The 21,957-nt window shown below is 40.9% G+C and overlaps 1 protein-coding gene across 1 annotated transcript in view; it reads right to left on the bottom strand.

Moving 5' to 3' along the window:
- Window positions 1–658: 658 nt before the first annotated feature.
- LOC148894833 (anosmin-1) overlaps window positions 659–21,957 on the bottom strand; it is a 75,611-nt gene continuing 54,312 nt past the window's right edge. The window contains exons 7-14 of the mRNA XM_089002847.1: window positions 21,679–21,884; window positions 17,384–17,528; window positions 15,663–15,815; window positions 11,659–11,747; window positions 7,665–7,836; window positions 6,945–7,165; window positions 4,469–4,610; window positions 659–1,681 (exon numbers count right to left, since the gene is read on the bottom strand). Of these exons, the coding sequence (XP_088858973.1) occupies window positions 1,623–1,681; window positions 4,469–4,610; window positions 6,945–7,165; window positions 7,665–7,836; window positions 11,659–11,747; window positions 15,663–15,815; window positions 17,384–17,528; window positions 21,679–21,884 (1,187 nt within the window). The 3' untranslated portion in view covers window positions 659–1,622. The remainder of the gene's footprint in view (window positions 1,682–4,468; window positions 4,611–6,944; window positions 7,166–7,664; window positions 7,837–11,658; window positions 11,748–15,662; window positions 15,816–17,383; window positions 17,529–21,678; window positions 21,885–21,957) is intronic.

The raw sequence follows: 21,957 nt of genomic DNA, 5'->3' as shown, positions 1-21,957 counted from the left end.
TTTAGAAATGGGAAAGAAAACCCACCATGTAAATATTGGTGGAGACAGAGGTAAACATACTGCCAATGAAACATAGTATGCACCACCGTCTGCAAACAAATATAAGAGCGTGATTGAGAAGGTCAAAAACCCTCCTACGCCACTTGAGCAAAACTTTCCAAAAGAATTAGTCACATCAAACTATATAACCGTGATAAAACGCACCATTTCTGAGTCGCTAACGTAAGCCACGCGGGAATCCCCAAGCAGTGATGTTAATGCTACCGTCATACACAGGCATCACTCTTCAGACTCAATTCCGAATTTTATTTCGGGAAAACATCGCCACTTTCCAGGTTTACGAGGAGGCAAAGGGCTAACTGAGCGTAGGAGGCATTTAGCACCGGTCTGTTATGTGAGGCGGGGGGCATTTTGATGAAGGGGTCCCGGACATCTGCAGTACTCACTGCACTCGTTTTGTGGGGCTGGATGACTTGTTTATTTGGACTTGGAGGTCGCGTGTCCTCGGCTCCCGAGCTCATCTCTGAATAAGCTGGCACGGTGGTGTTTTTGTGACCCAAAAGAAGCATCAGCAAAGGGCCAAATAGTTCAGCGTGGTAGGGAAGGAGTGTGTTTATTTACCGCTCGCCCACTCTGACTGAACAAACAACGGCGAGGATCTGGTTAAGGATTATTTTATTACTTCGCAGTTTGTACAGTTTCTACCATGGAAAAATAACATGTAACATAAGACTGTATTTACAATTCCATTTTTACAAAGTGTCTTTACAAGGTTTGTGTTGCTTCCAAAAACAAAACATCACAAAAAAAAAAACATTAAACAAAAGTGAGACTAAAACACACAGAACATCCACATCCACACACATCCAAATCAAACTAGAATACACATATAAATAAATATCGACATTCACTGACTGTTCCACGACAAACATTTCTACAGCCAAGATGTACAATGCATCATTTCCACACGTTATAATTTCATTAATAAACATCGCATGGTATTCCCAGTATAATTCTTTGTTAATCCATTAATGGAATATCTCTAACATACTGAAAAAAGGATCATTTACGTTTGTTTGTTTCTTTTTTTCTTCCATGCCAACAGTCGTCATGCAAAAGCTCTCCAATTGGAGCGCCTTGTTTTTTTTTTATTTATTTAATTGAATGGACTACATGCAACGGAACTCGGATTCTGGGTTAGACAACCGTGACATCAATCATGGGTGAAAATAAATAGATCGCGTCATTTTAACAAATCTGCAGCATACGTATCGTTTCTCTGTGTTGCGCGTTCTTCTCGGATCGCTTTGAAACTATGATCGCTACTGCGGTTGGGATTCCCGTTCAGAGCTGCGGACTAACAAATACACAATAGTCAATTTTCTTGTCAAATTAGCCAAAATGAAAACTGTACACACCAGTTTGACGTAAGGAGCGAGAAGGGTTCAGAAAGGATGTCTTGTGATGCCTTTAAGGATGAGGACTTGTTTTTTTTCATAAATGGAAAAGGAGGGTGGCGAGGGCGTTGGTTTTTGGGAGAGTTCACCATTCCACGCTTTCTTTCCGGATAGTCTCTGACGAATGGAAGGGAAAGAGCGACAGGATTTGCCTCATTTTGCGACTCAGTGTCTTTCGACCGACGGTTTCTGGTGATGGGAATAGTATGGCCGGAGTCGGGGCCCTGGAAAAAAAAAACCCTGAAGTTAAAGTCAGAGCCAGGATGGAATTTAGGTAGTACGTAAGACAGAAGACTCTTTTATAGACCATTTGAAGGACATCGCGGAGTCACAAGCAATATTTGCCCTTCTGGATTTCTGCTGCGAATCTCTTCAAGGAAGCGTTTTCATCACACATCAGACGGTTGGTCAAGCTTTGACCTTGCGGTGTGATGAGTTTCCCGTTTGATAGAATCGTTGGATTTTACTTCCAAGCTCCATCCACACACGATGGAGTCATAAAAACTTGGAATTTTACCTGTGTCCACTATGTAGTCAAGTGCTTCTCTACATTTATTGAACCACGTACTAAATTTCACCTGACAAAAATCACGTGAAAGAAGAAAGAAAATGTGCCAAAAAAGTTTAAACACTGAAATACTGATAGTCACATCTCAATTTCATCACAAACTGGGCCTTTTTACTTGAACCTATTGCTCATTCTGCTTCATGAATGGCAAAAGATGAACGCAAAGGTCAACTGTAGCTTCTGCCATTTAATGGAAGAGGACTCAATTGTTCCTTCCATCACTGGCATACGGAAAAATTACAATCAATTATTTCATTTTTTTTATTTGATTCTCATAATTCTCATATGACTGATGATCTCTCATGGTACACTCCTGTGCGGCGACAAAGCGGTTAAGAATCAGTGGTCGATCAATCAAGGTTCACATATTGTAGGAATTGGGCAAACGTCTTGAGTTCTTTTTGAAGCACTCCAAAAATTGGCATTTCCAACTCAAATGTCAGACCTTCCAGCCTCTCATTTTTTTGGGCTGGATTTCTTGACTGCATGACTCATGGTAAACATGCCAACTAAATTTCATGCTCCTAACCAGCTTTGAAAGAATCAAGAAATAAAAAAACACACGACTAGTCCAATGACAATTTTTTTGACATTCCTGCCTATTAATGGAGAGCATTAATGTGATTTTGTCTTGTTTGTGTTTGGCGTATGGTCACGATCCAGTTTCCTGACTCATTCAACTCTTCTGTGTGTCAGATTCCTCAAGTATGCAAATACAATATTGCAGTTAGCATGTCATGTTGCAGACTGATGTATGTAAGAAGCGGGATTAAAAAAAAATGCATTGTCACCATCATTCTTGAATATACGCAACGCTAATCTGATTTGAAGAGACGGGCCTGTCATGGTGATTTGCGACATCGCCGATTTTTGGCGTCGAAGTAGACACGCGATCCTATTTGTTTGGATTTTATATGACAGCTTGGAGTCATGAAGAAATATACGGTGTTTCAACCGTGTATAAAAATATGGACGTACATAGTTGTGTTTGTATTTTTTGTCAAGGAGAATCAAGTTTCAACAAAATCTGTTTAAATATGTGTACAGTGATCCCTCGCTACTTCACGGTTCACTTATCGCAGCTTCAGTGCATCGCAGATTTTTTTTAGCGCGAAAAACATTTTTTTTTTTTTTTTTATGAATGGGATCCAAATGTGCAAACAAACAAAGTAAAAGAAACAACACTGTAAACAAAGCAGAATAAAATCAATCACATTGGCTTTGACAGCTCATGTAACATTCTGCTCCATGAGCTGTTCTCTATTCTGAAAAAAGAAAGACAAAAAAGAAAAGAAAGAGTGCCAACAACTACCGTTAGATAACCATGTTCTTCTCTCGGAGAAAGACTCCTTCAATAGAAAAAGACGCTACAGCGCAGCGGAGTCAGGTCGAATAGGCGCAGCAGCAAAATATTGTTTTACAACACCGCTCTTGAAACTATAAAAAAGAGGTTTCATTTTTCGTTGTACTAACTTCATCCTGGCTACTTGATATCTAATTTAAAGCAGATTCTTGACTTACAAACAGTGTAGGCACCTACACATACACTGTCTGTAAGTAAAGAATCTGCTTTAAATTAGGTTTCATTTTTGTTTTATTCTCCATTATGTACAGTTTTGCATTGTTAAAAAAAAAGGGTTGACTACATTGTACTTTGCGGATTTCACCTATCGCGGGCTATTTTTGGAACGTTTCTCCCGCGATAAACGAGGGTTCACTGTACATATGGCCATTACCATCTTGTCAGTCTGTATCTGGAAGTCCCACAGGATCTTTGCTCGGTCATTCTCTACTACCTTGGGAGGTGTTTCCCATTTTGACCTTGGGGTGTGTGTATATATATATATATATATATATATACACACATACATATATGTGTACAGGTGTGTATATATATATATATATATATATATATATATATACACAGTAAAGTCTCGTTATATCGATATCGGATATATCGATAGTCCCGGTTATATCGATACTATTTCTATGCACGCACGGAGAAAATTACATGCAAACAGGGTCGGATATATCGATAGTCCCGGTTATATCGATATTTTTTCGGACTCCCTTGAATATCGATATAACGAGACTTTACTGTATATATATATATATATATATATATATATATATATATATATATATATATATATATATATATATATATATATATATATATATATATATATATATATAAACACACACACACACACACACATATATATATATACACATACATATATAGTATATGTGTGTATATGTATATATATACTACTGTATATACACATATATAAACATATACACACATTTACATATAAACTGTATAAGGAGGAACATCAGTTTCGCTCAAAAGCATCATCAATCCGATCATGTTGGGCAGTATAAAACGTTAACAGTGAGGACAGCCTGATATGATGAAACCATTGAGAACAGTTGCACTTACGATGCTGATTGACTGGTAATATGTTGGGAGTCTGGAAGGTCTTGACCGTGGCTGGGCCTTCCCCTCCACTTGTTATTACTTGAACCTCCAGTCTGTAGTAGGTGGAAGGCCGCAAGTTGGACACGACCAGCAGATTGTGATCCTGCCAAGTGACCGCAGAGACACATGCAATCAGATGAAATCCTAATAAAAGTTGGCAAACGGTAGAAGGGAAGTATCTTTACACAAGAGTCAGACAAAAACAATTCATAGCTTTCATAAGGCCGCCTCGTTCTCGTCTCTGCAGCCGGCGCGATAAAGCATGGTGGCGTTATTTATAGTCGAGCTCCAGAGGCTGGGAGGCGCAGATAGGCGCACCCGAGTTGGTGATGGAGCAAGATGATGTCAAAAAGCCGTTTTCAAAAAGAAAAAAAAGGGGGGGATGAAAGGGGAAAAGACGCAAAGGCAGATGAAACGATATGAGAGTGTGAGAAGAACCCCGTCGCGGAGCTTCCCCCCCCCCCCGAGTGTCTGTCCGCACAAAAGATTCATGCAAGGAAGGCCGCGGGCGTGTGAACCCAAAACTCATCTCAGCACTGAGAAATAAAACATAAAAAGATGGAGCTTTTTCTTTGACTGAAACACAAGTGACCTGTCACAATTCATCATCGAACTCTTACAACCTATAGAGAAGGAACGCCGCCTTTTGATTCAATGTATTCAACAAGGGGGATACGTGTGACTCGCGGTCTCTGGTGCAGATCATCATTTTGCAGTCTGTTAAAAGTACTTTTCTCTTGTGCGCTGTGAGAATTTCTAAACCGGGTGTAAAGTGGTTCACGAAACCTTGTTTAAACACTTTGTTAAATGACCGGGATATCATCTGGTGGTTGTCTAAGTCCATGTATTTTTAATTCGTTAGTCATTCAGGGCTTGCTCGGAATCCATTTGGTTATCCCTCGTCTAACAATCGTGACATCGTGAGCTACTCCACACTTTCAATTTTGTCGGAAAGCATACGAGGAGGGTCGTCTACAACAGGTGTGTACAAACAGAAAAAAACAGGAAGGATACAAGCGCTACTTTGACATCGTTTGACTAAATGTGACAACCAATCTATCAGGCAATGACGTTTTGTGGTTATCTTGGGAAAGTGTCATGATTTTGGGTTAGTCCACAGCCCTGCATCCAATTAGAATCCCCCCCTCCACTCTCCCCAAAAAACAAGATATACGATTAATAATTCATAAACAATCTTTAAAACAGTGTTTACTTGAGGATCATAGTTAATCATTCAGTCACTTATTCATGAATCAAACCTCAATAGAGAACAGAAAATGGATGTACCGTGTACATGTTTGCTTCTAAAACAAAATTATATTACATGAAGCTTTACATGATCAAAAAGTACCGTAATTTCCGGTGTATAAGGCGCACCGGCCAAAAGGCGCATCTTCAATGAATAAAAAACTTTTTACAAATATAATATATACATTTATAAAAGTCTTCCAAATATAAGGGAGACAACATTATAAGGCGCTAAAGTAGAGGCTGGGGCTACTTTTTATATATCCCAGCATGGACTGTGCACTACATCTACAGGGAGAAATGGAGTAGTTGCGACACTTGTTGTGGCTCAATATTACTTCACATATAAGGCACAAGGTTATCTTTTGAAGAAAATGAAGTCTTTTAGATGCTCCTTATAAACCGGAAAATACGGTCAATACACAATCTATGCTTGTGTGTTGCAGTTACAGTGAGCCATACGCTCGTGGGATAGTTCTCGCGGTTAGCTAGCTAGCATTGGCAACAGCATTTCTTATGTGCACGTTGCTAGCAAAATGCATATTCTAGCATCACGTAATGATTGTTGCTCGGTGTAGACTTTGTGTCAAATAATGTGTCCATTTCTTATGAATGTTACGAAGTGCATTTATTTATTTATTTATTTGTTGATTTGTTAGTTCGCTAGTTAGCTAGCTAATTAGTTAGCACGTTAGTTAGCTCATTGGTTAGCTCGTTGGTTGGCTTGTCAGTCAGTTAGTTAGTTAGTTAGTTAGTTAGTTAGTTAGTTAGTTTTTTATTTACTGGATTTAGTTATTTATTTGCTTATTTTTGCTTGAGGTTTTGAGCAACAAGTACACATACACAACATACGAAATGTCTAAATTTGCTTCTCATCGTTTAAGACATTTTCAAATAAACATACAGAAATTTTTAAAAAGTAGCTAAAAGAGTTTACTGTACTTTGCAACAACAACATTTTGTCAAACATTATTTTATTGAGGCTTTGAATGACCTCCATCATAGGTCTGGGAAAGTGGGAAAAGCACAGCTTTTAACATCGCTGTGAGGGTCATAATATACTCGGGGAAATGATCTTTCAAATGATGCAATTGAGGCTCCAGATAAAAAGAGATATAACTTGATGGCATGAGAGTGTTACCCTGGAAACTAGAGTTGAGCTATGTGACAAAACGCTGGTATTTCTTACCGGAGGCAGGATTTGGGACTGAGAAATAATGCTGTTGGGCAGGCTATTCTGTCGACTCTCAGTGGTGATTTCAGCCCAGGTGACTTGAAAACCCGTAACGCGCTGGTGCGCCGCCACCCGAGACACACGCCACAGGAAGCTGCCGGTGATATTTCCTCCGTTGATGGAAAACGTTGCCGTCAGATTTTCGGGCTTGGCCAAAACTTTCGGAAGTACTGCAGCTGTTCAGAAAGAGAGAGGAAAAATACACTTCTTTAGTATCTTGCCAAGTATTCAGTAGAAGATTGATACCCTTTTCGGTCGGTATGCTATCTATAAAGCAAAAGAGGAATCAGTAAATTATGCTTCAAACATTAATACCGCCGCCAAGGGCGTTGCTTTTCCTTCCATTTCTGTGACGACATTTTTGTAAAATCTCCATCAATAACATCAACACTATGTGTTTTGTACACTGGCCTTGCAAGATATATGCGCTCCATAGAGATTTGTATAAACCGACACATTGTACTCGTGCCGGGTGTTAGATGCCAGACTCTTTTTTTGGCCCAATCAGAATTGTTATTTTTTTATTTTTTTACGGTGGCCAGAATCCCAAAATGTTGAAATATTGCTTCGATAGTTTATGTATTGTTTTTCATTATCTTGATTGAATCCACTCGTGGTGTTTAATTGCTCTATCAACAGTAATCAGGCGGTTTTGCAAAATATATGTATACTTGCCTCCCTCTCCCGGGCAGGGGATGTGTTTGTGAGTCTTGCTCCGGATGGTTGCGCAGGACGGCGTGAGGAAGGTGATGCTCTCCTCCTTGGAGCGTCTCTTGGACTTGAGCATGTGAACCGTGACCTTGTACTTGCAGGAGAACAACAGTCCTGGGAGGTTGATGTAGTTCTCCTGAGCCAAGAAACACAACCATTGAGTCCTGTTGATGATTTTGACATGACATTGGGGGAGCGGAGGGGGGTCACGTCCCGCCGAGCCTCTGAGATAATTAAAAGCGCGGCGCCAGGGCGGATCGCATTCCCGCTTAGGCTCAGTGAACATGGCTCCCATTAGAAAGCCTCACTTTCGTTCTTTTCGCGATGATAATTCTTTCAGGTCAAATTTGTTCATGTTATTGCGGGACCATTGAATGTTCTCTATTACTTATTTATTTAGAGCTGGCTGTTGATGAAACTGAAACGACAGATTAAAAAAATATAGCTCATGGAATATATAGTTGACTTTGTTTTATTCTTTGAACCTATACGAATGAAATTCCAATGAGTGATTTCCTGAAAAGGTTGAATGGAGTCGCCCTACGATGACAATGTTTGGTTTTCTCATTAACCCTTTCAGGGACTGCTGCTACTACAGTGAACAGCTTACCATCATATCAGGTTGCAGGGTGCCTGAAAGGGTTAATGGCCTTTTAAATTGCACAAACTGGTATACTGATCACTTCAAAGCATTTGAATCATTTTTATGAGGATCTGTATGCTGGTCACGTTTCTATTAGATTGTATTCGATTTGCCTATGACGGGAATACATTTCCAAAGCTTGAGTTAGAAACAAATCAAAACAGAAACCCATATGAGTTAAGTATACATTAATCCTTTCAGGGACAGTGGTTACGAGAGTGGACAGCTATTCACATGTTGTTTTCTCTCATATTAATTAATCTTAACTAATTCACTGCCAGACATGTGCAAAAATGGTAACAGGGTTTTCGACATTGTCACTTGAATTGTATAACCCATGGAATATTGAGTTTTAGGACCATACAATACACATTCAATGCAGTGTAAGTAACCTTAGAGCAGTAAAAGAAATGGATGGAAGGATGGATGGATGGATGGAAGGATGGATGGAAAAATAATAATTTCAAAAACTTTGCAGTTTTGTGCTGTGTTCAACACATCTAAGGTGACATACGTATGCTAACAACACATATCAAAATTGGCAGTTGCTATTTTTCACTCATCCACTGCTAGACGTGCAAAAATGTGTCCACTCCAGGGCCAGGGTTCTTGTCATTGTCACTCCCACTCCCATTGTCACTCTCACAGAATATTGAGTTTTAGGAGTTTTAAGAAACCTTAGACTCTCTTCTTTTATCAGAAAAAAACAGTTAACTCCTAAATTATATGGGTCTGGAGTTATATGAGCTTGAAATGAGGGTGGCTGTCCAAAATACAATGCAATACATACATATTGGTTTATATAGCGCTTTAACAACAGCTGAAGCTGGAGCAAAGCATGGAAAAAAAGGGAAAGGCTGCTTCCTTGTGGAAAAGAAAAAAACATTGCCAGAGGCCATGGCCAGCGCTTTATCGGCATCAAAGCATTGAAAAACAAAACCTGAATAAATTCGGGAATGACGCTTTACGTCATATTCTCGATTCCTGAATAAATTCGTTAATGGCAGTGAATGAGTTAATGTCACCATTGTGCATGAAACACCACTATGGACGCTTATGTGTGTTGCCATCCACGACCATTATTTTTTTTTCCATGCCTAAAGAATAATAAAAACATTGCCGCTCACCCGCAGAAAACAATATCTTGTAAAATGTCCTTGAGAGTTTTTGAAAGGTGCTTATAAATCAAATGTATTATTATTATTATTAGTAGTAGTAGTAGTAGTAGTAGTAGTATTTGAGAAAAGTTTCCTGATGTAATTGTTTGCTTTCAACATTTAGCTTGTAGTAGAAGTGCATATTCCATCATGACGTCACTGATCCACTGGTGAAAATGACGCTCCTCTCCTCTTTCATCGAGAAATGCTTCATACAGCAAAGAGGGTGCAGTCAGACTGTCTGTCTTTTGTGTTGTCACATTATTTGTTATTTAGTTTTGTTGTTGTTTTGACTTCAAGATGGCGCCGCGAGAGTGACTGCCTTTACAGCAACTCCAGTATTTTGTTTTTCTACTTCTTTCTTTCCTTTACCATTCATTTCATAATTTTGCTGCTGTGAAACGTAAATGTATCCACTGCGAGACTAATAAAGGGTAATCCAATAGTAATAATAATAATCATCATCATCATTATGTTACTACCGGGTTGAGTGAATGCTGGCGCGTGTGGCTGCCGCTGCTCACCCCCAGAAAAGATATCCTGTGACTGTAAAGTTCCTTGAGAGTTTTGAAAGGCCCTTATAAATGAAATGTATTATTATTATTATTATTATTATTATTATTATTATTATTATTATTATTATTATTATTATGAAAGGGTTAACAAAAATACGGTTCAACAATTTTGAACGAATGCATTTTTCTTCTCAGCTTTTGGTGAGATGCTAAATAAAGACAGAAGAAAACAGATCAAACCATTTTCTACTTGGGTTCAGACCAGAGAATTTTCAGAACCCCCGCTCAAACAAAGCACAGCAAAACAAAATATTGGATTTCTTATTTCCTTTCAGAGAAAATATCGCTGACGTGCGAATTTCAATCTATCATTGGAAAAAGTGAAGCTTCAAGATTAACAGGGCAAGGCGCTCCCCGGAGAGCCGTCGTGTAGATTCTCTCTGATACCAAACAGCTTTGATTAAAAGTGAATGAGGCGCTGCGCTCACATGAAAGCACAAGGCTGGAATCCTTCCCGGCCATCTATAGAAGCAGGATGTATATTTCCTAGCAACCACACTCAGGCTCCCCAAAGAATGTGTTGATTGGCCAGGTCTCTGCCATCCTGTATCAGCTTGAGCACAAACAGTCCCCCCGCGCCTACCTCACCTCCCTTGACTCTCCAAAAAGAAGCCTGGTGTGGAGGCGCAGTCAATGTTGTTCTCCATTCCGGGAACATTTGCTTTATTAAATGTCTTTTAGTGGCCATCGTTCGCAACAAATGCCATTGATTTGCCGAGTGCCATTGGGTTTCAGATTCCTCAGAATGTCGGATTTGTCCGGAATAAAGCATCAAAAAAAAGAGGGGCCGCGTGATTTGCATAGCACTGCATCGCGGATGAGGCTCTCTTTTGCTACGCCTCAGTAAAGTTGGACGAACTTGTTCAGCCCAACACCAAAGTTCGAATTTCGTTTCCTTTCTAGGAACCGAACGTGAACTTAAAGAGCTCTTTGGCAAGAAACCGCATCTCTCTTTAAAATCTGCTTAGAAACTGACCCACAACCCATTTTGGAACCCAAATCAAATCTGTGTGGGAAACACTGACTTAGTCTGGGTTAATACTACAACTGCAACTTTGGTCTCCCAAGTGGCACCATTTGGATTTGCCTCGTAGCAGCGTGGAATGAAAGCATAGACCATTAAATTTGGTTTGAATATGGTACATTAGAAGTACGTGGACCATTAAATAAGGAAAATGACTGGAGACGACAGTCAGCGGAGTAATGCTAATGTTGCTTGCATTCAAACTAGGAGGTGAAGAGTCACTCCAGGCTAACTCGTGCAGTCGTAAATTTTCTGTACTGTATGTATGTATGTATGTACGTTATGTACATTATTTACGGTATGTACGTTATTTACGGTATGTACGGTATGTACGTATGTACGTACATATGTAGCTGGTACATACGGTAGCTGGTGTTGATTTTTGTGCTGTCGCTGTATCATGTGGAGACTTTTGGACTTGTTATTGTATGTGTATTTTGGGCCCATTACGGATGTTTCCGGTGACTACTACACTTACAATTCAAAGTCAAAAATTGGAAGCGGGCACCTTTACAAAGCAAATCTCATCAAAGGTGTGACACGGCTGCTGGATACAAACCTGGGTTGAGGATTTTTCTGGTCCCCGCGTCTCGTTGTGGTGGCAGTACTCAGGCATCCACTGGATGTGGTAGCGGTTCATTCCAGGCTCTGGAACATAAGACACATACAAGAGAAAATGTTTTTAATTAAAAACAATTGTAATGAGACCATGTAAGTGAAATACAGCGAGACCTCAACTTACGAACTTAATTGGTTCCCAGACAGAGTGTGTAAGGCGAAAAGTGTGTATCTCAAAAAAAAATTCCCATAGGAAACCATTAAAATGGGAATAATCCGTTCCAGAGTTTCCATAAAATATACTTTTCAACTAAATAAGCCTTAAAACTACACACAACATACCTTATTCTATGTATAATAAATGTGATATTGTATTGTAATGAAAGAAATACACTGCATTGTATCATAAAGTCACTTTATTTACATTTGTGATGGTCATTTATGGCTTGATGGAATGGCGTTGGAGGTCGAAGGTCAAAGGGAATTGCTGTTTGGAAAGAGAGGCGCATTACATGACGACTGTAATTAAAGAAATAAACTGTGCTGTAAAATAAAGTTTTATTGACCTTTTTGATGGTCGTTGATGGCATATGGAAGGAGAGTCACCTTCCATAAGGACTGTTGGTAACTTAACCTCTGGTGCTGTTCGGTCATGTGCTTCCGCCGAAGACCACTCCGCCAGCCGTGGTGGGTGTGTATTATGAAAATAGTGCTTATTATAAGATTTAATTTTCATAAATTTGACGTTTGTAAGACAAAAAGTTTGTAAGTTGAGGTGTTTGTAAGTTGAGGTCTCACTGTACTGTGTTCTAAATCAGACAGTAATGTTGTTTGTAGTGTTTTGTAGTGTTCTAGAACTGGCAATCAAAGCTGGCAAGCATTTTTACTTCTTGCTGGTTTCGTGCAGCGGGGTTGGAAATAAAACAAGCAATTTGTCTGGGGAATGAGTTGTTTTCAACATTTTTACTTTTAATGCAGGAAATGTTTAAGACATGAGTCAATAATGATAACGTTTTTCTTGCTCGACAAAATGGAAGTGGCCAATTTAGGTCAATATTATCTCGACAAGATTTGAACGTATTAAATATGGCCACATATATAAAGCGCCAATTCTGTAATGTAGCGATGTACAGTACAAAATTGTCCCTCCCTTCGCCCTCTTTCCATCCTGACGGCATTTGATGAAGCGTAAGATTTATTTCATGAGACAGGCTGATAAGATTAAATGACACCACTCCAGCTTGAGATGCAGATAACTACTCGCTCTTTTCCTGTTTTGTAAAAGCGGTCCAAACTTTTCCACTTAAAAAGTTGCCACTGATTACATTTCTAAATGCATGTATTGATATCCTTAAAGTCGTCTTTTCATTCTTCATTCAGGCTCTTTTTTCCCATTCCTTGTTTTTTATCTACAGCTGCCTTTTGGGAGGAATCTCTAAAAGCCCACTTTACACTATCCGCTTGGCAGCAAACGCACACGGTTAGCGGCTAGCTAGTAAGCAGAACGAAGCGTTTAACAGCTGAAAATCTTTCCAGATACTTCCTCCGGGACTTGGTAGAGACTTAAAGCAGAGCTAACAGCACGTAAATAGTGGACAGATGCACAAGCCGCATGGACGACGGCGTTGCAGCTGTTTGCCATCAAGTCGGAAAAATGTCAATTTGGACCCAAGTGACTGAAAAAAATAGGATAGTAATCCTCCTCAGTTCAGCCGAAATGGCCTTAATTGGACACATTAGCCTTCATAAACGTACTCTCATGAGCTCATCATCGCTGTGGACCTCCTCTTATGTTACCAAACTCATTTTTCATTCAACTGTGTCGCTCAAATGTGTGCGAAAATGTGTCTGATTAATAATTGAGCGACGCTGCGCTCGCCTCGCAGCGGGGGCCGAGGTTGCGGCGGGGAGATAAAAGGGGCCCTTTGAAGGTTTAGATTCAGCACTAGCACTCAGAGCCCCTGAGCTCTTTGGAAGCAGAAGAGAGGAATTACAGAGTACCAGGAAGTACAGGGGAAGAGGGGGGAGATATGCTTAGCCAGTGTTTGGAACTGAGGGAAAGTGTCATGTACAACAAGGAATGGGAAAGGGGAAAAAAAGGTCGCGAATAGGCCGAGCATTGATAACGCAGTGGTTCACTCAGCTGGCTTTAGGTCTGATGCCAGTAATTGAGTGGCAAACAGTCGGGTGTGCAGTAATGCACCTTGTGCCAGAAGTTCATAGACATGGCCATTAACCCGAAATAAGATAAGCAGTATAAAAAATGGACAGATGGATAGATGGATGGGGTCGATCAGAACTATTGCTACCATACTGTTGGCCTTATGTTTGAGTGTCGGTCAGACAAGGATATAATGTACCATCTGATTAAGTTTGATGTTCTAGAGATTACCCAGAAGCATAAATTCAGTTCTTGACTGGATGAAAGTAAATGTTTTTCACGGTATATGTGTCTTGTTAGTAACTGGCAACCAACCAGTCCACAGTCTGCCTTATGGGTTTGGTTCCAAATGTGTACAAAATGGATGAATGGATAGAATCAGTCAAAACTGTAGATACCAGACTGCCACTGTCCTCTAGCCTTTTGTCTGCATTTCATGCAGACAGCGATATATTATCTGATCAGGGAACCACAATGCACTGTGCTTTACTGTTCCACAGACACACCAGAGGCCCAGCGTGGGTTCAGTGATTCAGTGACAGCGTGTATGGTTGTTTCCCCTTGTTTACGTGGCTTGTTATGGACAAGCGGCCAGTCGGAAGCAACCATTCCGCCTTTTGCCTGAAGTTAGCCGGGCTAGACGCCAGCTCACCCATGACCCCGTGCAAGAGCATTGAATGGACGGATGGAATCAGTCAGAACACTTACTACCAGACTGCCACCTTCACTGCCGTCCTACAACCTTTTGTCTGCATGGTGGGGAGACAGCGATATATTATCTGATCAAGTACAGAGTGCAGTACACTTTGGCGTTCTGGAGACAGCCCAGAGCCACAAGCTGCTTTGGATCACAATGAATGAGAATTTAATCACGCTCCAGTTAACCTGTCCTTTTATTTTGTCTGTCACACAAACCAGATGTCCTAAAACTGCAACTCCACAGGTTATCTTTGTGTTTACAGTAGTATAACTCGGCTTGCCGGAGCCAAAGACCGGGGTCATCCCTCAAGTCTAATGAATGGCAGCAGCAAATACTGTACGCTGCAGACAGGGAGAAACGAGGAGCCTGGAAGAGGATTTACAATGTTCTCTAACACAGTGATTCCCCAGCGGTGATTGATCGCAGTTAGCAACACTCCAAGCCAACATTTGCGAACAGTTTTGGGCCGTCTCCATCTCCTCGCCCTTTCTTCTGATTCAGCAGTTGGTGTCTCACCAGGCCTTTCCCTTCAAGCCAGGCTTTGCATTCTTGACTCTGGGATGTAGAGTTTGGCTTGGCCCAATGACATAGATTAGTAACAGAACATAGAGCAGCCAATGGGATTTGACAGGTTACCCTGAGTGTGTTGCTTTCAAAGCTCCCATATTTCCACTCCGGTATTAACCGAAGACTTGGGGAACGGACGCCGCAGGGACAGGCGTGTCTACTCGGGCAAAGGCACGATCCTTCCCGTGTCGCGTGACATGAGCTCTTGTGAGACAAAATGGACTTCTTCACCGCCTGAGCGGGGATCTATTGAAGGCAGCTGTCAATAAATCCCATTGCGCAGCTCCCACTTGGAGTGTTTATTGTTCTTTGCTAAACAGTGGCTGCGCTCTGCCAGCCCCGTGTGCAGGTTTTACACTATCCCCCCCATCCCAGCCCCGATTCAGCCCTCACACAAAGACACATTGATTCATTTAGCCCATCGACACAATCAGGTAACTATGAAGAGATTCTTCCATTGTTTGGCTGAGGAAAGCCAAGAATAACACATTATTATGGCGTTCATCATTCCTGGCCTCAAATCGGGTGCTAATGTGATTTTATTAAAGCTATAAATCAATAAAGTTTTGGTTCCTACCACCGCGGTTCTTCCAGTAGACACGAACTTGCAGCTGGCCATCTTGGTAGAAGGGTGTGCCCACCTCCAGTGGGCCAGAAGGTCGTTTTCCTTTTGCCAAGGTTGGTCCAGCAGGGGGTATCTCTTCTTTCCTTGACTTGGGCACTGAATTTACTAGGAAGAGAAATGAGAAATAGTTTCTTCTGCAGTTGAAACGCCACATTGATTCTGTCATGGCCGCAGCGTGGCAACACAAAGACAACAGTTTCCTTGTCAAAACCAAGTAGCCACAACATGTTCTTTATGCATGAACGTGCCAAAGTTGGATGGGTACCAACAAGCTTAATTCCAAGCCCAGCCAACTTCTATACTACATAAAAATCGTGTATGCTTGTAGCACTGAGGAGTCGTCTGTTTGCTAACAGTTACATTTTTTTTTTTTTTTTTTGCTCGCGGAATGCAAACAAACTAAGGAAAACTGACTTTCGTGACGGATCAGCAAAATGACACAGAGCGCGGCTTCTTCAAATACAATTTAGTTAGTTTTAAATATGTTGCACTAAATTTAAAGTTATTTTACATTTTATAACTTTTCATTCTCGCAACAATCAACCATTCTTGACGTATGATGTTTCGTGGTTTTATTCATTCACTCACAAGCTTTAGCTAGTGGTCAGGCTAATGGCGTGTATGCTTAGAAATGTCACTTTGTATTGGCCATATTGATCTCAAAATAAACTATACTTCAAAATTCTGCTGTGACACTTCAGAGAGGGCAAACTATACATATTCTTGACCAGATGTTCTTTTTCCATCTGACACAACAATCGTCTGGTCTGGATATTTTTTACGCGTCCATCGTTTTGTGTCTTGCTTTTGATTCCAAAATTAAATATGTGCCTACCTCCTCAAAAAAAAGAAGATTGTTTTTGAATTAATTGTGTCTCGCGCACGATTTGGCCAAAATGGACTGCGTATTAAATTCTAGCTGGTTCACTGTCTCATGACAATCGCACATCCTGTAATCAGGTGATGTTGCGCAATATCCATGCAGGCCGACACTGTTTTACAAGAGTTCAATACTACAAAATACTTGACAGCAGACGACTTTCGGAATAAATACATTTTAAAAAGCACTTTCTTCCTTCAGATGCACTTTCAACTTATTCACTGCCAGATGTGCAAAAATGTGTCCACTTGAGCGCCAGGGTTTCTGTCATTGTCACTCGAATTCTAGGACCCACAGAATATTGAGTTTTAGGACTACATAAACATCCAATGCAGTGAAAGAAACCTTACACTATCCTTTTTCATTAAAAAAAAACATTAATTCCTAAATTGTATGGGTCTGGAGTTATATGAGCTTGAAATGAGGGCGGCAGTACATATTGGTTTATATAGCACTTTAAGAACAGTTGAAGCTGGAACAAAGCACTAACATGGAAAAAAAGGGAAATGCTGCCCCACTTGTGGAAGGGAAAAAAACATTGTGGGAAGTCTGACCAGCGCTTTATCGGCACCCAAGCAAGAAAAAACAAAACCCCAAAAATTCGGGAATGGCGCTCTACGTCATATTTTTAATTCCCTAATAAATTCGTGAATGGCGGTGAATGAGTTAAGATGGTTTGATATTTACATTTTGCTTCTCTGAGACAGGCGATGCATGACAATGCGTGGAACTAATTTCCAATGCGTGCCGCCAGCTGAAGGAAGGAGTAAATATTATCCAAGGTGGTGTTTACCTGATTCGGAATTCTGGGTGGTGCTGAAATGCAGCAAGGCCTTGGAACTCTTCAGCCGCACCTGTCCCCAATACGTCACTGCCTGCAGCTCCACAGTGTAGCTGCTGTTGACTTGCAGGGCCTCCAGGTCCACCCAGCTCTGGGCCTGTGACGACAGACAGCACGGTTGGCATTTGAGTCGTGTCGCGAAAACACTTTGTCAGATGCTTGTCACCATCCAAGCTCAAGCTAAGCCTTGTGCCAAAACGAGTCCTGCGGGAAAGCCCTTCTGATGAAGAACACATGTGGAGCCTAGGAAGGCCTCCTCGTGGTGAGGAGATAGCCTTTAGGGTCTCGTGAGGGAGCCGTGTTGTCACAGCCTCCCGGGGTTTCCATCCCCACCTTGGCTTTCTTATATTGCGCTGGCAGCGGTGAGGCTTGATGAGCTCTCGTTATTGACTGCGTGCCTGTTTTGACATTCTTCGGCCAGCGGGGTGCTTTCGAAGGCCCCAAGGTGCCAAAGTGGAAACCAGTAGTACATGTGTCAATAGGTGTCTGGTGTCTCAGTTCTCGGTGCCACATCTGCTCTTCATTTTGAAAAACTAATTCAGGAGAAGACTTCTCCACAGGTGTGTGCAGGCTGTCTAGACGAGTAGGCTTTCTGCTTGAATCACTAATGAAATAATTTTCACAAGCAGAAACGCTGCTCTGCATGTTTGTGCTGACGTCTCAAGTTGTCGGTGTATGTACAGTCATCACAATTCCAGAATTCTCTCATCCTTGTTTTTGTCGATGGAATCAATGCCCAACAATTTGGTGGAAAAAAAAACATTCATATTTTATATATTATTTTTTGAAAAGGATTCATATAAAGCACGTGTGTCAAAGTCGAGGCCCGGGGGCCAAATCCGGCCCCCCACACCATTTTGTTCGGCCCGCGAAGGCAAATAAAGCAGGTTCCATGATGCTTGCTCAATCCGTGACTGTAAAGTGTCCTTGAGAGTTTTGAAAGGCGCTTAGAAATTAAATGTAATACAGTAAAGTCTCGTTATATCGATATGCAAGGGAGTCTGAAAAAATATAACCGGGGTTATCGATATATCCGACCCTGTTTGCATGTAATTTTCTCCGTGCGTGCATAGAAATAGTATCGATATAACCGGGACTATCGATATATCCGATATCGATATAACGAGACTTTACTGTATTATTATTATTAAGTCCCAACCAAACTTTCAAATTGTCCAATGTAAACCACAAGAACAGTCATTATTTATTACTTCAAATTTGAAAAGTAGTCATTAATTAATTTGTTGTGCGCTCTATATGTAATATGAGGAGTGGATGAAACCTTCTAATGGCTTAACGGCGCCAGAGAGGAAACCGGAACTACAATGTGGCCCGCGGCAAAAAATGAATTTCACACCCCTGCTATAAAGGAATCCTTTTCAATTAGGAACTGCTGCCCTCTTCCCCATTTTCTGATCCTCTAGCAAAATTAATAGGCAATAAATAGTTACGTTTTCTTTCTGTATCAAAGTACAGTAAAGTCTCGTTATATCGATATCGGATATATCGATAGTCCCGGTTATATCGAGACTATTTCTATGCACGCACGGAGAAAATTACATGCAAACAGGGTCGGATATATCGATAGTCCCGGTTATATCGATATTTTTTCGGACTCACTTGAATATCGATATAACGAGACTTTACTGTATGTGTTTTCACTAGTTTCTGTATCAAACTTTATTCATTTGTAACCACGGATCGGTTTTAAAAGAGCTACGTATAATTTGATTGTGCAGCTGGAATGGATTATTTGCATTTTCATTCATTTCAATGGGAAATATTATCTTGATTTATGAACGTTCAAGTTACAAAGGGGCTAACGGCCCAATTAAGTTCAGAACTAGAGATTCCACAGTATTGGCAGTTTAAATGGTTTATATTGGCAATTTTTAGTGCGGGTGTCAATTACTTGCAGTTTTTCACGATTCACAGCAGGGCTCAGTCTGTATCGCCATGCAAGCAGCATGGAATTACTGTGTTAAAAATCCATACAGTCAAAGCTTTAATTACACTTTTGAATTAGTTTCTTTTAACATTAGCATTAGAACAGGTTAGTTAGTGACAGACTGTGCCGTGTTCCAAATGAGGTCTACAACTAGCTCGGAACAAAACTCTGTTGTAAACTGAAGACCTCTTGTAATTGAAATCTAATTGTAAACCACTGACACGTTCCAATGTTAAAGGACCATTTCCTTCTCATTGATTATCATCACACTCTTCCTCTTTGCTGTCACCAGTAAATCCTTAAGATACATTTGTCAAACTTGATTGACTTTTGGAGTATGCTACCATCTTTTTAAGTAGGAAAAAATAATCATACAGACTCAGACTAGTCAAATTACTGTGCTGGGAGCATTGTTTCATTCCTAAAGTGGTTTGTCACAGTCCATTTGGTTGCCGCAACCAAGCATTCCAAAAAAATGGAGCAGAAGAACTTTTGCCAGACATCCACACAGCATCACGCAGGCTGTGTAAATGTCAGAGAAAATAACCAATACTGCGTGTAGCCATACATTTACTCTATTCACTTACGAGAATGATTCCAAATTGAATTTAGTGTCTCAGTTTTAAGTTATGAGGCTTGGCAAAAGGTCTCAAAATTCTCCACAGCGATCAACATTCTATAGAAGTAGCAATGTGCTGTAGTGGGAGGATGATTTAGGGCGGGGGGGTATGGGGGGTGGGGACTAACTGATCTGAGCAAGGTCTAATCAATGAAGACACGATACATAACAGGAGGTTTTGAGTTTATGATGGAGTTTCATTCCTTTGGCAGCCTGTATTGAGGCTGGAACGCGACATAGTCTCTCCCTAACCTACATCAATGTCATAGAGGCATAAAATATTACAGTATTTGTATGGAAAACATTTGTAGGCATAAATATAAAATACAACTCCCTTAAAAAAAAGAGAGCACTAAGTACAACCAGAACCAATCTCATTTGTACAGTGCAGCACAAACTATTCAATTGCATGCCGTTCACAGTCTGGAAATTACCATGGTAAACAAAGGTGTTCCCGTATAACGGCGCCACTAAGATGGGATAGTTTCACATTTATCTCTCGTGGAAAAACATGCCTACCGGTCACACAAAACAGCAGCATCACGTGAAACCATAGCGTACTCTACCGGGAGCTCAATTCTGCATGTTTTGCTTTTCCATTCACAAGTGCCGAGTGGATACGGCAATAATATTAAGTCATTCACTGCCGTTCCCGAATTTATTCGGGAATTGAAAAGCGTGGCGTGAAGCGTCATTTCCGAATGTGTTCAGGTTTTGTTTTTTCTTGCTGGGGGTGCCAATAAAGCGATGGTCAGACCTCTGGCAATGTTTTTTCACTTCCACGAAGGTGCAGCATTTGCCTTTGTCCGTGTTAGCGCTTTGTTACGGCTTTAGCTGTTGTTAAAACGCTATATAAATCAATATGTATGTATTGTATTTTGTACATCCGCCCTCATTTCAAGCTCAGATGACTCCAGACCATTAAAACTTAGGAATCAACTTTTTTCTTCTGATGAAAGAAGAGAATCTAAGGTGTCTAAAACTGCATTGAATGTTTATGTACTCCTAAAACTCCTGCAATTTGAGGGAAAATGACAAAAACCCTAGCACTCGAGTGGACACATTTTTGCACGTCTGGCAGTGAATGACTTAAAATTGCATCTGAAGAAAGAAACTGATTTTTTTCAATGTGTTTATTCCAAAAGGCATATTCAGTCGAGTGTTTTGTTGCATTGAACTCCGAGTTACGTGTACCCTGGCGCTGTAGTGGACACATTTTTGCACATCGTCTGGCAGTGAATGAATTAATCTGTTTAGAATTTGTATGCATTTGTTGTATGTGCAAATAAAATGCTTACATGTGATCAAGCCACAGAAAATAGGCACCATGAGCAACAGAAGAGATGGCTGCCAGTCGGCATCAATAAAGCCCCAGAGCGATCTTTAGCATCCTGCTAGTGTCTGAAGAACAATAAATAACGAGCCAATGATGTATCTTTGTGGAAATACTGCATGAATCACAATTAACGTGTCCTTCAAAGCATAACAGCGCTGAAGGGTTCTTCAATCAGTCTGAGGAAGGAAAAGCAACAAACAGAACCGTTAACTCTGTTTGTGATTGATAGCTTCGCATGCAACAATAGAGAATCCCGAGGAGGAGACCTTGAGTGAGATAATATCGGAAAATAAAGAAGGGGTGTGTAGGGATGGGGGTTTGAACGATTGGGAGGGAGCATTTACCCCGTTGGTGGTCTTTCTCCTCCTCTTCTTGGATGAAATCGTCGACTTGGTGGGCACAGTCCAGCTCCAGAACACTTTGTAGTGATGTATGGGAATGTCGGGTTCCTCTGGCAAGCTCCAGTTGAGACGAACTGTCACCAGACCTTCATCTCCCTGCGTCACGTTGGTGACACGCAGGCTGCTCGGGCGTGGCGGGGCGGACGGGTCTGGAGGACAAAGAAGCAAACGCTGTCACGGGGGTGACAAATCTCACACATCTGCAGACGTTTAAGACGCCGA

This window comes from Hippocampus bargibanti, linkage group LG08, assembly GCF_051943395.1.
Source record: "Hippocampus bargibanti isolate YZ-2025 linkage group LG08, ASM5194339v1, whole genome shotgun sequence".
Taxonomy (NCBI): Eukaryota; Metazoa; Chordata; class Actinopteri; order Syngnathiformes; family Syngnathidae; genus Hippocampus; species Hippocampus bargibanti.
The sequence above is the reverse complement of the archived record's forward strand: the minus strand, read 5'-3'. Positions and strand labels throughout refer to the sequence as shown.